Source organism: Argentina anserina, chromosome 5 (assembly GCF_933775445.1).
Source record: "Argentina anserina chromosome 5, drPotAnse1.1, whole genome shotgun sequence".
Taxonomy (NCBI): Eukaryota; Viridiplantae; Streptophyta; class Magnoliopsida; order Rosales; family Rosaceae; genus Argentina; species Argentina anserina.
This window is the reverse complement of record NC_065876.1, coordinates 943,798-956,813: the sequence shown is the minus strand read 5'-3', so window position 1 is coordinate 956,813 and position 13,016 is coordinate 943,798. Positions and strand designations below refer to the sequence as shown.

The window sequence follows — 13,016 nt, the reverse complement described above, 5'->3', positions numbered from 1 at the left end:
TACGGGTCACGCTTGTCGCTGTTTAACATGGTATCAGAGCGGGTCTCTCTCTAGTCGCGCCTCCAATCTGTCGTGGGCCCGAGTTGGGTGCCACTTTGTCATAAGCCCAAGATGGGTGCCATTATCATGTCATCGGAGAGTTTCCGATTGGATGTCACTAAGTGTCGTTGGTTACTGGACCTTGATTTATTTCGTCCCAGTATGTGGGATGCTAATCTGTCACGTGCAGACCTAAAAATTAGGTTGCACGTGAGGGGGCGTGTTGGAGAGGAGAGATCCCACATCTAAGAAGTGACAAAGAAAATAAAGTTTATAAGTGGGTGGATAATAATCAATTGTACCGAAGCCTTTTGTGATTAAAAACCAACACCTGTGAGGTGGTTAAGTTGAGACAATATCTGTACAGTTGGTCTACGGGTCACGCTTGTCGCTGTTTAACACATGCATGACATATATTTCCGGGAAAGTAAACGCAAAAAAAATTACTGAAGAGGATTGTAAAGGCTGGGAGAAAAGATGCTGCAGTTTACTGGGTGAGGACTGGAGAGGAATATATTTCTCCTTGTTATGGCAATGGGTATTATAATGACCAACAAAGATTACTGCTACCATATTATCCTTATAATGACTATAACTGTAACTATATGGGATTATTGACCAAAAAAAAAACTATATGGGATCACATGCTCCTACTCCTCCGAGTAACTATCCATCTTACGGTCATCATAATCCAGTGACCCATTACTATCCCCAGCCACCTCCTCCGTATACATCTTATTTTTAATTCGAGGAGGTTGGAGATATTGATCCGAGCCACATGTTGATGAGCACGGCCGTATAGTACGTTCTTAATATATAAGATCTATATATACCGTAGCTGACATGGTATTCTTCATTTTTGGTTTGAATGCTATGTCTTGAACTAATACGTACAATAAATTAATCGATACCTTCAAAGTACTCCTGTTGAGACTGTTGATTTAGTTCATCTGGTTGTTCAGATCAACTAGAGATCGATCATTTCCTGTTATTTCCTTTTAATAATTATCTGTATCCTACTTTTCTGCATTTCCTATATATTTCTGGCTGATTTTTTTAAGCAATTTACTCGACCTGTTGTGGCCGGTATCAATATATTACTTACAGGTCAATATATGGTAATTAGTTTTTTTTAACAGCAATGGTAATTACGTTACAGAGTCTCTTTTTATTCTTCTTCTTCTTTTTTTTAACACTGTAAGTCTGTGAAGACACCACAATCTCGCATGCTAATCATCATGATAAGTTGGTGTTCTCTTGATCGATTTGGCATCACATGTCTTAAATTGGATCGGAGCATGAATCGAACAATCCATTAAATATGGATCCTTGATTGAAGAATGATGAGGATTAGCCTGTTCGATATAACCCACAGTTATTACACTTGATTTGGCCTATTTTCTTAGTTCTAGCACTAATAATATTGCAGACACAAGAAATATAATGAAGTAAATTATTTTCATTAAATGATTAAATCGACCAAGAACCCGACAAAATTGCACACGTGGCCTAAAAGTTAACAAAGTCAGTACGAATCCGAATAAAATTCGCGTCAGCACATAAACGGATGATCGTAATCGAAGCTACGTGATTCCGACTTTAATTGAAAATTAAATGTCATTGACAATCGAAATGGTAATCAGACATTTGATTCAATTAATAAATTTTTTTACGGTTATAATTAAATCTGTAATAACCCGAATTTTTAGAAACTAAATGTCGAGTATTTTCAAAGTGTTAAACTTGTGAAATTAATTCAAGACGACAATTGGAGGTTTGCGACATTTCGAAACAAAAACGGAAACGTTCCCGGATCGTTTGATTAGAAAACGTAACGTTACCGCAACGTATAGATCGACTTTTATTCCGTCGCTCGGTTGCGAAAACTTCCTTCACGAAAGTCGTAGCTCATCGATACGAATTCGTGGACACGTCATGCGTTCGAATCGGACATCGGACGGGAAAGTTATTAACGTCGGAAGTTCGTTTCCGATTTTAGAAATAGTATAAAATGAAGGAGAGGAGATTAAAAATCAGAAAATCAGATTTTTCTAAAAATCAGCTCGGGTACTGTTCACCCGACCCAAAAACCTTATCCGGCCGATTTCTCCACCATCCGACGTCGCCTCGTGTCGTGCCACCTATCAAACTGACGGGCTCGACGAGCTCCATCTTTTGGGCTACGCCTTGCACTCCGGCGACAACCACACACGGTGTAGCAACCGCCGGAAGTTACTGCTGTGGCGGCGCCGCCTCCTCCGGCCACCATGGCTCGAGATTCTTGGGGGAGTTTGCTTGTCTCAGTCCCAGCAACATTCCCACAAAAGGAATCGAGCCAAATCGAAGTGTAAGTACCCGAATCAAAATTTCAATTTCTAGGGTTTGTGAATAGTGCCGATTTCATGTTCTTCGTTGTTTGGACTGTTTAGACTCGGATTTAGACCTTGGTGTCAACTAGGAAGTTGTTGGAAATGTTGTTTAGGTTGTGGTGGTGAAATTTGATGATGATTGGTGGCGGTTGGTGAACAGTAACGCCGAATGAATAGTAATGTGAATAGTAACTTCGCATGAATAGTGATCTGTAACAGTAACTGTGAATAGTGATCTGTAACAGTGACTGTGAATAGTGATCTGTAACAGTAAATGTGAACAGTGCGTGGTAAAAACAGTACTATGAACAGTGTTTTGGTAAAACAGTAACTGTGAACAGGGTTTAGTAAAAACGTTGATTAGTAAACATGAACAGTGTTCCGTGAACAATGTTTTATGAACAACATTTAGCTGTGCTGAACTCGTCACCTGATATTTTAAGTATCATTTTCTAAGCATTTATCGTGCTATTAGGTGACTGACGAAACGAGTGAGGAAGTTACTTTCAGGGTCGTGGAAGTTGCACGCAGGAAAGAAGGTGAGTAAAATCTCACTTATTTACGAATCTACCCTTGCGGTGATTAAAGATTTTTGCAAGAGTTTTTAATATTGAATTACGACACGTATACAATATAGTGGATTACGTATATATCGTATAAATGGTAATAAGTACATATATATATAGTTTGCTATATTATATACTGTTATGAATTCATTGGAATTGGTCATTTCGAATGACGAGAATTAAATGTTGAGCATGTGATGTGATTTTTGTACAATATGAGGTGTGATTATTGTACGTGGTTTTAACATGAGTTTGTTAAAATGTTTTGTCTTCGGACGAGTTTTGTCTTCGGACGTGTTTATGAAATATGACATGTATACGATATAATGGATTATATATATATTGTATAAATGGTAAATATGTACATATATATATATATAGTTTGCTATATAATATACTGTTATGATTTTATCGTGATTTATGTCATTTCGATGACGAGATTTAAATATCGAGCATGTGATTTTGATTTGTACAATATGATGTGAGATTATTGTACGTGATTTTAACATTGAGTTTGTTAAAATGTTGATTTGTCTTCGGACATGATTTTTGGTACAATATGATGTGAGATTATTGTACGTGATTTTAACATTGAGATTGTTAAAATGTTGATTTGTCTTCGGACATGATTTTTGGTACAATATGATGTGAGATTATTGTACGTGATTTTTAACATTGAGATTGTTAAAATGTTGATTTGTCTTCGGACGTGATTGGTACAATATGATGTGAGATTATTGTACGTGTTTGGCAAGTCGGAACCTAGCCTTTGGCCGGGCGAAAGTTACGATACAGTTAGAGCTCTAGTCTGTCTGCCTTAGTACTGCATGTGAGGTAACGGGTAGTTATCTGCTCATGGGTACTCAGATTGTTTTGGATATTGGGTAGCGGGTGGCTATCCAACGTCGGCGGTGTATTACGAGAGGGGTAACAGATGTGTACCAGCGTTCTTGGTACCCGTAATATAAATGCATTTGGGTAACCAGAAGAGTTACTTAATTTCTCATGAGCGTTTTATTTCATATTTCTTTGGGACAACCAGATGGGCCGTCCATTGACTCATGAGTGCATTTATATTTGTTTGATTTGTGGATTTTCGTATATATATTAATATGCGAGTTATATTTTCATTCTACTCATACGAGCTGTAAAGCTTACCGGGTTTGTGTTTACAATCCCGGTGCACCAATTCGATGGTGTAGTGGATAACTCCGCAGGTGTGGATTAGCGGGAATTGACGGACCGCTCAGAGGACTTGAAGTTATTCATCTCCAGCTTGTGGGAGGATTTTGTGTGACTATCTTGTGAGTTTGTCGTGAGGATTACGCAATTCCATTTGTTATAATATTGAATTATAATTTGGGTTGTAATAATCGGTTTAACTGAGTTGTATTTTGAACTCAGAGATGATCCGCTGTGGCATTTTAAATGATTTCGATTCGTTGAAATTGTTTGGTGTTTAACGACTTTGAAATTTTGAGTTTTAAGCTTGAAATTTTAGGGTCGTTACAAAATCAATTATTTGAATCTTGATTATTTAAATTAATCAGAAAATACATATTGATTTAATTATACAACTAAAGAAATATTATTATTTTAGTGTTATTAAAATATTCTATAGAATAAAAAGCCTTGACACTATAAATACTCCTTCCAACATAAAGAGAAGGGGGATTTTTTTACATTGGAGAAGAAGAGAGTAATATCACTCTCGAGAAATCCCGAAGTCTCCCAAATCCACGAAGAATTATCAAGCTACCAAATCGCTCGTTTTTCATCAAATCCAAATCCAAACTCAAGTCCACGAAGAATCATCAAGCGGTCAAATCGCTCGTTCTTCATCAAATTCAAATCCAAACTCAAGTCCACGAAGAATCATCAAGCGGCTAAATCGCTCGTTCTTCACCAAATCCAAATCCAAATCAAACTCAAATTCTCAAGATCAAGTGCACGTCACCCTTGAGCCAAGTCATATACGAAGATAGATTAAGAGGAGTTTGCAAAGATTGTAACCCCGCGCTTGATATTTAATAAATTACATTTTATATGTACACATGTCTGCATTCTCATTTGTTTTCAGATTCTCGTTCTACAAATATCATCAATCACTATCCATAAACAAAATAAAAAATTACTGACGCCAAAGAAGTACATCCAATTTCTAAATACGAAAAGAATGTAATTTCTCAACTACTTTTTTCTGTCGACGGATAATTTCAGTGGATGGTAACAGTATTTCCGACCAAAATAGTTTGATGGTTGAGAATACATTGGTAGTTATACGTAGGGTCTGCATTGCAGCAAGTAAAGATGAGTGTTTTAGTTCTCTCAATTATCACAGTTAGTTTCTAGACAATGACTAAGTTCTTGAACATTTTTAACCAAACCAGCGTAATATATCTACATGTATAAGAGCATATTTATATATACACATGAAATACTTATTAGTAGTAGCTTTCTCAGGGCACAAGAAGCATCAGTTCGTTATATGATATACGAACATTTATTCGTAAATAACCATGCATGTACAACTTATGATCAGTACGTAGAAAAAAGTATGTTTTCGAAAGATACCAAATGTCACCTGAATTTTTATGTTGATCACATTTACTTGGACCAAATCATTATCATTATAGTTCAGATCTCCTATATTACTTTTCATTGATCTGGAAAGTACGTAAAATTGCATACCATACCCCTTCAGCTCATTTTACCCAACAATCTCAATCGAATTATGCATTTGAAAACATGCGAAGTCAAAGACAGAGAGCTATTGTTGACAAGCCCGCCCCCGAACAAACAAACAAACAAACCACCTAAGTGTATCAGAAATACTAAAATAGTCATAGAGCTAAAATTTTAGCCCTGAAAAATTGAATTATTCATCGATGTGACATCAACCGTCTCCAACTCATACAGCTAAATTTTTAGCCATAAATTATATTTTAAGATTTGAGGTTGTTATTATATGTTTAAATATTATAATTTCGTATTAGATTCTTATTTCAAGTAAATAAGTTATTTTCAATTTTTCATAATTAAGAAATTAGTTCGAACCTATGTAGTACAGACATTGACACGAGCGTCCGTATTAGACACAATACGATACGCGAACACGAGCAATTAATTTTTTTTATACGGACACGTGGTGGACACGTCAATCAAATATTAATTTTAATATATATACCTATTAAAAAATTAATGTATAGAGTTTGAAAATATTTAAATTGCTATATATATATATATATATTAAAAATGTGCATAAATGTTAACAAAAGTCATTCTGCAAGAGTGGTTAAGGAGTTGCAAGGTGGATGAGACATCCATGGTTCAATTCACATTGCTCAAAATTTTGGATTTTCTCTATTAAATTGAGTATTTGTGTGTCCATTGTGTATCACGTACATGATACGTGTGTCCATGACGTGTCCCCATATGAGATAAGCGTGTTCGGGCGTATTTGTGCGTGTCCGAGCATATACATGTATATATTCGTGTCGGGCACGCGATATGTGGGCAAGGTCACGTGTCCATGCTATCTAGGTTCTGACATTTTATAATCGTCTACTAATAAACCAAGAAAGAGATTCCAATAGTTAAATTTTGAAATACCAAAAAAACTCATAGTTTATTAACTTTCACAAAATTAAACCTAATGTATAAAAAATATTATCATAATTTAGACACAAAACTGAAAGTAAAACCACCCAAGATTGTGGGAGAGTAGAGAAGAAATTGAGACTTTTGCATACGCTTAGGTGCAGGTAGAAAGTCTAGTATATTTTAATTGAAATTATTATTACATCTCACTTCTCTCGTTCAACCATATTTGACATGATATTATATATTTAACAAAATAAAAAAGAAATGAAGTAATGACATTGCAATTTATCTACCTCAAAAGTAGCCGTTTGCTTCAACTAGAAAAAAACTAGTTGTTTGCTTCATAAATATATCAAGAGCAGTTGATATATAATTCTTTTAATCCATGCTTGTAATAACCCTAAATTTTAAACAATGTTAGTTTGATTTGGAATTCTATAAAATTTCGAATTTTATTAGAATGAACGTATTTGGTTGCGACGTTAGTAAACGAGAAACGGAAACGGAAACGTTCTCGGAAAGTTTAAATTGAAAAACGTTACATTTCCGTAACGTTTATATCGACTTTTATTTCGTCGCTCGGTTATGAAAACTTCCTTCACGAAAGTTGTAGAGCTCGTCGATACGAGTTCGAGAGTATGTGACGCGTTCTAATCGGACGACGTACGTAAAAGTTATTAACGACGGAAGTTAGTTTCCGATTTTGGGAGGGGGTATAAAAGGAAATTGTTTTAGTTAGGGTTCCCATAATTGGAAACCCTTTCACCCTCAACCCGCCGCTCTCTCATCTCTCTCGCTCTCTCGGGTTTCTCTCTCTCTCCCTCACTCGGATCTCTCTCGCCTTCACCGATCGCTCTTCCATCTCCCTCTCACTGATCACTCTTCCATCTCCCTCTCACTGTCACCTTCATCCTCTCCCTCTCACCGAAACCTCGCGATTCACCGTCGCCCAAAACGCTCCACCGGTGAGACCAAGACTTGAGCTGCATCACCATCATCTCTCCTCACCCCTAGTGCCTCCGGTGACACGATCGGCTATTGGAAACCGCGACAGGCACCGCCGCTTCTCAACTGCAAGGCCGCCGGCACCTCAAGCTCATCAACGTCGATTTGACAATCCAAAGGTTCGAATCAAGGTGAGGTTTAGCTAGGATTGGTCATTGTGATGTTGTTGTTGTAGTTGTGGATCGATTTGTGGTATTTTGGTGGGGGATTGGAGGAAGAAGAGGAGAGGAGATACCGCCGCCTAGAGGCGGCGCGTGGGGAGGTCTGAGGTGGCGGAGGGGCTGCCTAGGACCGTAGGAGGATAGAGGGAAGGAAGAGGGTAGTTTTGGAGGAGGCGGTGGCGTGATACGCGCCGTGGTTAGCCTCGGCGCGTGGGCCCCACGCGCGGCCCGCCGGAGGTGGCGCGTGTGCCACACGCGCCGCCATGTGCGGCGGTGGGACAGTTTTGACAGAAGGGTATTTTGGTAATTTACTGTGTACGGTAAAAGTAAATGTAATTTTTATTTACTGCGGTAAATGTAATTAAATTTTACCTTCGGTAAATGTAATTATAAATTACTTTCGGTAAATGTAAAAAGTAATTTGTAAAAGGGTAATTTAGTAAATTTTATTTACTGAGTTGTATTTACATTTAAATCGTACGTATACGTACAGAAATACGTATTAATATTTATACGTACAGAAATACGTATTAATATTTATACGTACAGAAATACGTATTATTATTTATACGTAAGGAAATACGTATTAACATTTATACGTACAGAAATACGTATTATTATTTATACGTACAGAAATACGTATATAATATTTATACGTACAGAAATACGTATTTAATATTTATACGTACAGAAATACGTATATAATATTTATACGTACAGAAATACGTATTAATTGAGTATTGCACAGTAACCGTGAATAGTGAACCGTGAACAGTAATTTCGTAAAACCGAAAATTGCTGAACAGTAACCAATTAATACTGTTACGGCATTTAAAAGTTTACGAAACGATTCTAAATTCTTTTCTTATTCTTTTAAGGTGATCATTAATCGAGGAAAGGAATTAGCATCGCGAATTGTGGAATTACGCTCAAGTCAATAAGGTGAGTAAAATCTCACTGAATTACGAATCTACCCTCGAGGTGATTCAACATTTTTGCAAGCGTGTTTATTTAATGAATTACAACATGTATATAATTTGGTGGACTACATATATACAGTATAATGGTAATAAGTACATATATATATATAGTTCATTAAATTACATACTGTTATTAATCCATTAAAAATAGTCATTTAGGTGACAGAAAAATTGTGCATGTGTGTGATTTAAATAGTACGATATGATGTGAGATTATCGTACTTAATTTTCAGGTGTTTATGAAATATGACATGTATAGGATATAGTGGACTATGTATATATTGTATAAATGGTAAATAAATACGGATATATATAGTTTGCTATATAATATACTGTTATGATTTTTATTGTGGATATATCGTGAAAGTTTTAAAACGTACAATATGATGTGTGATTATTGTACATGATTTTATCACGAAGAATGTGAAATATTGTGATTTGTCTTCGGACGTGATGTGTGGTACAATATGATGTGAGATTATTGTACCTGTGAGGCAAGTCGGAACCTAGCCTTTGGCCGGGCGAAAGTTACGATACAGTTAGAGCTCTAGTCTGTCTGCCATAGTACTACATGTGAGGTAACGGGTGGTTATCTGCTCATGAGTACTCAGTTTGTTTGGATGTTGGGTAGCGGGTGGTTACCCAATATCAGCTTAGTACGGCATGTGAGATAACGGGTGGTTATCTGTTCATGAGTACTCAGATTGTTTTGGATGTTGGGTAGCGGGTGGTTACCCAATATCAGTTTAGTACTGCATGTGAGGTAACGGGTGGTTATCTGCTCATGGGTACTCAGATTGTTTTGGATGTTGGGTAGCGGGTGGCTATCCAATATCGGCGGTGTATTACGAGAAGGGTAACAGATGTGTACCAGCGTTCTTGGTACCCGTATTATAAATGCATTTGGGTAACCAGAAGGGTTACTTAATTTCTCATGAGCGTTTCGTTTTCTTTGGGACAACCAGATGGGCCGTCCACTGACTCATGAGTGCATTTATATTTGTTTTGATTGTGGATTTTCATATATTTTGTTATGCGAGTTATATATTTTCATTTTACTCATACGAGCTGTAAAGCTTACCGGGTTTGTGTTTACAATCCCGGTGCACCAATTCGATGGTGTAGTGGATAACTCCGCAGGTGTGGATTAGCGGGAATTGACGGACCGCTCAGAGGGCTTGAAGTTAGTTATCTCCAGCTTGTGTGACTATTTTGTGAGAAATTGTGAGGATTATTACATTTCCAACTTACGCAATGTAAATTATAAATTTGGGTTGTAATAATTGGTTTTCTGAGGTGTATTGAAAACTCAGTGATGATCCGCTGTGCACTTAAATAATTTCATTTTCATTGAGATTGTTATTGGTGTTCTAACGACTTTGAGATTTTGAGTTTTTAGGCTCGAAATTTTAGGGTCGTTACAATGCTTAAGTTCAATCCTCAAAATTTATATTAACCAATTAAAATTAAACATAATTGTATTTATCATTAAAATTAAAGTTAATTGTATTTATCATCAAATTTTAAATTAATTATATTGTTGATACTTGTTTTTCCATAAGCCTAAAACCAAGGCTCGCCATGCAAATATTTGGGTCAATAGTCCTAAAGTCACGCACTCATGCCAAGCTGAATATCAAGCCAAGCGTAGCTTAAGCACGATACACAATATGCGTAGACCCAAGTTACGTTTTGAGGCTTACAAAAAGGGTTGTGGTGCGGAAGGTAACGATGCCTATGAGGCCCATCATTTAAAAAAGATTCGTGAATAATTTTTGACTTGGGAGCCAAAATTCATGTTTTATGAAATCTAAGTCTCTACATTGGTTAGTAGAGAAATAAGGAGCAAGCTAAACTGAGCCCAAGTCCACTAAACCAATTCACAGGCCCAAAATCCATTAGGTGCGCCTCAGCCCAAATATCCATAGAGTCATCTTCCTCCTAAAATAGATATCACATTCTAGTCAGATTGCTGCTTGGATTGGTGTTTGATCAATTCTGCTAAGCATCCTTGAATTCATGGAAAAGAATTTCGTCCACATCTCTCATAATCTCTTTTTAATTCCCAACCCCTGATAGACTTTAGTGCTCAAAAGCTCCCTTAAATACCAAATTTTAAGGAATCCAAATCATCCTAGAATCACAGCAGCAAGAATCTAGGGAAAAGCCACCGTCCTAGACTGTGCATCGTCGTTCTACAACCTATCAATTTAGACCAAGACCTATAGCCCTTTCACCAATTTTGTTGCATGGAGGAAATCAATCTCAAAAATATAGCAACCATCTACCTCAAATGAAAAGTCTTTACCAACAATTTTCTTCCCCTACCTCGGCTATAAAAGCCGAGCAGATTTCCGCTGGTAAACAAAACATAACAACCTAGAAACCTTAGGATTGAGATCATGCTTCATCTCTTCAAACCCAGGTTTCACCCAATTTACCTTGGAATCATGCAATCCTCTCTCTATTAAACTCTCAGGCATCTAGCTCCCTCACCATATCCTCTGTAAGTCTCATTCTTGTGAAATTGATACAAATTTGTTGTTGTTACCATCAAGTCAATAACAACAAAATTGTTCTTGAATCATTTTCTTGATCAATTTTGGGCCTAGTCGCACAACATCAAAACACCCTCTTACATGTATTAATACAAAATTATAATGAAAATTAGATGTAGTTGATAATAAAAATTAAATGTGGGGGACATATTGAATAAATAAATGAAATTAAAACTCACTCAAAAGACTAAATTTTGTAGCCTTTTACAATGTTTTTTAGCCCTTAATTTAAAGGGGTGGAGATGGAAAAATGCTAAATAAGAGCATTTTCGCTCTTAATTTGGATGAGTTGGAGATGACCTAAGTGACCTAATCCTCCACTCCTAGCAATCCTCATTGAACCTGAAAATTTAAAACAAAGTTTATCGATCGTATCTCCTCAGTTAATTTCACACAACAGTCTCAGCTAGTGGCCATTTTAAAACAATTATTGTAAACTAACGAAGTCAAGTCAAAGATAAAGGATAGCAATTGTTGATCGAATGCTCATCGGTTTACTTAGCTTCAACAAGCTAGCGTCACACGGCCTCCACATTTCACTCCTACGAATCCTCATTCACCCGATCACTCATCTCCTTCAGTAACAAACTTCAACTTCATCAATCTATTTAAATTCGTACAATTTCATACCTCAAACGTCCGCATTCGTACTACTACTCTTCATAACCTGCTACTGCTAGCTAGAGATCGATTAACCAAGAAACAAATACATTAAGAGCTAGAGTAGGTTTGTGACACGGGCGCGATACAAACGTACTTCGATCATGGAATCCTCCAAAGTATTTATCTTGTTGTTTTCTCTCTCTGCTATCCAGGTCGCGCTTGTAAATGGTACTGAATTTCAAGTTGGTGGCAAAAGCAAGGGATGGGAGGTCCCTAAATCAAAGAATGACCAAGATATATACAACGAATGGGCCTCTACGAACAGGTTCAAAGTTAATGACACCCTCAGTGAGTACTCAAGTCGCAACCCTAGCTAGCTAGTAGAATATTTTCTTCAATATGAATGTCTACGTTCATATATATAATATACTATTGCATTTAATTAACACTTTGCTTTGTTGTTTTCTTCATTAGATTTCAATTACAAGAAAGACGGGGACTCAGTTATGGTGGTGACGGAACCCGAGTACGAAAAATGTCATTCTGATAAACCGATTTTCATGTTTAAAGGCGGTGATTCAGTCTTCAAATTGGATCGGCCTGGTTTGTTCTACTTCATTAGTGGGACTGCCAGCCACTGCGAGAAGGGGCAGAAGATGATTGTCAAGGTCTTGGGATCACCAGCAGCTGAAACAGAAAGCCCACCGCCTGCTCAATCGGCAACGCTGAATGCAACTGAAGCACCGGCGCCGGCTCATGATCATGCGAATCATGAGAAGAAGAACAATGCAGTTACAATGCATGGTGCAGCTGCCATCACTTTTACAACTGCTTTATTGTCATTTCTTTGTCTTTTTGTTCTAGCTTAGTTAAAGCCATGTGTAATCTTTACTTACCCCTAGCTAATATTCATGTGAACCAGATTAGAAAAGAAATAAAGAATTATCAATAATTTTCTAGCTTCGTATAACAATCTCCGTTTTCTTTAATTAATCACATAACCTTGATTCTAGTATTCGGATAGTTCATCGCTTTCATGGGACAATTTCCAGATTCCTACAACGAAAACACTATCTCTACAGTTGGAACTGAAGTTTGAATTCTTGGCACAAGTTCACAACAATTTTTAAGC

The 13,016-nt window shown here is 36.9% G+C and overlaps 1 protein-coding gene across 1 annotated transcript; it reads left to right on the top strand.

Moving 5' to 3' along the window:
* The first annotated feature begins 12,045 nt into the window (after positions 1-12,045).
* Positions 12,046-12,753, top strand: LOC126793856 (early nodulin-like protein 1). Its single transcript, XM_050520485.1, has 2 exons — positions 12,046-12,232; positions 12,359-12,753. The coding sequence occupies exons 1-2, from the start codon at positions 12,046-12,048 to the stop codon at positions 12,751-12,753; spliced, it is 582 nt and encodes a 193-aa protein (XP_050376442.1).
* The last annotated feature ends 263 nt before the right edge of the window (positions 12,754-13,016 follow it).

Coding starts and splice junctions, on each gene's coding strand:
- LOC126793856 (XM_050520485.1), top strand. CDS start 12,046: ATGGAATCCTCCAAAGTATTTATCTTGTTGTTTTCTCTCTCTGCTATC. Junction 12,233..12,358: donor CAAAGTTAATGACACCCTCA/GTGAGTACTCAA, acceptor TTTCTTCATTAG/ATTTCAATTACAAGAAAGAC.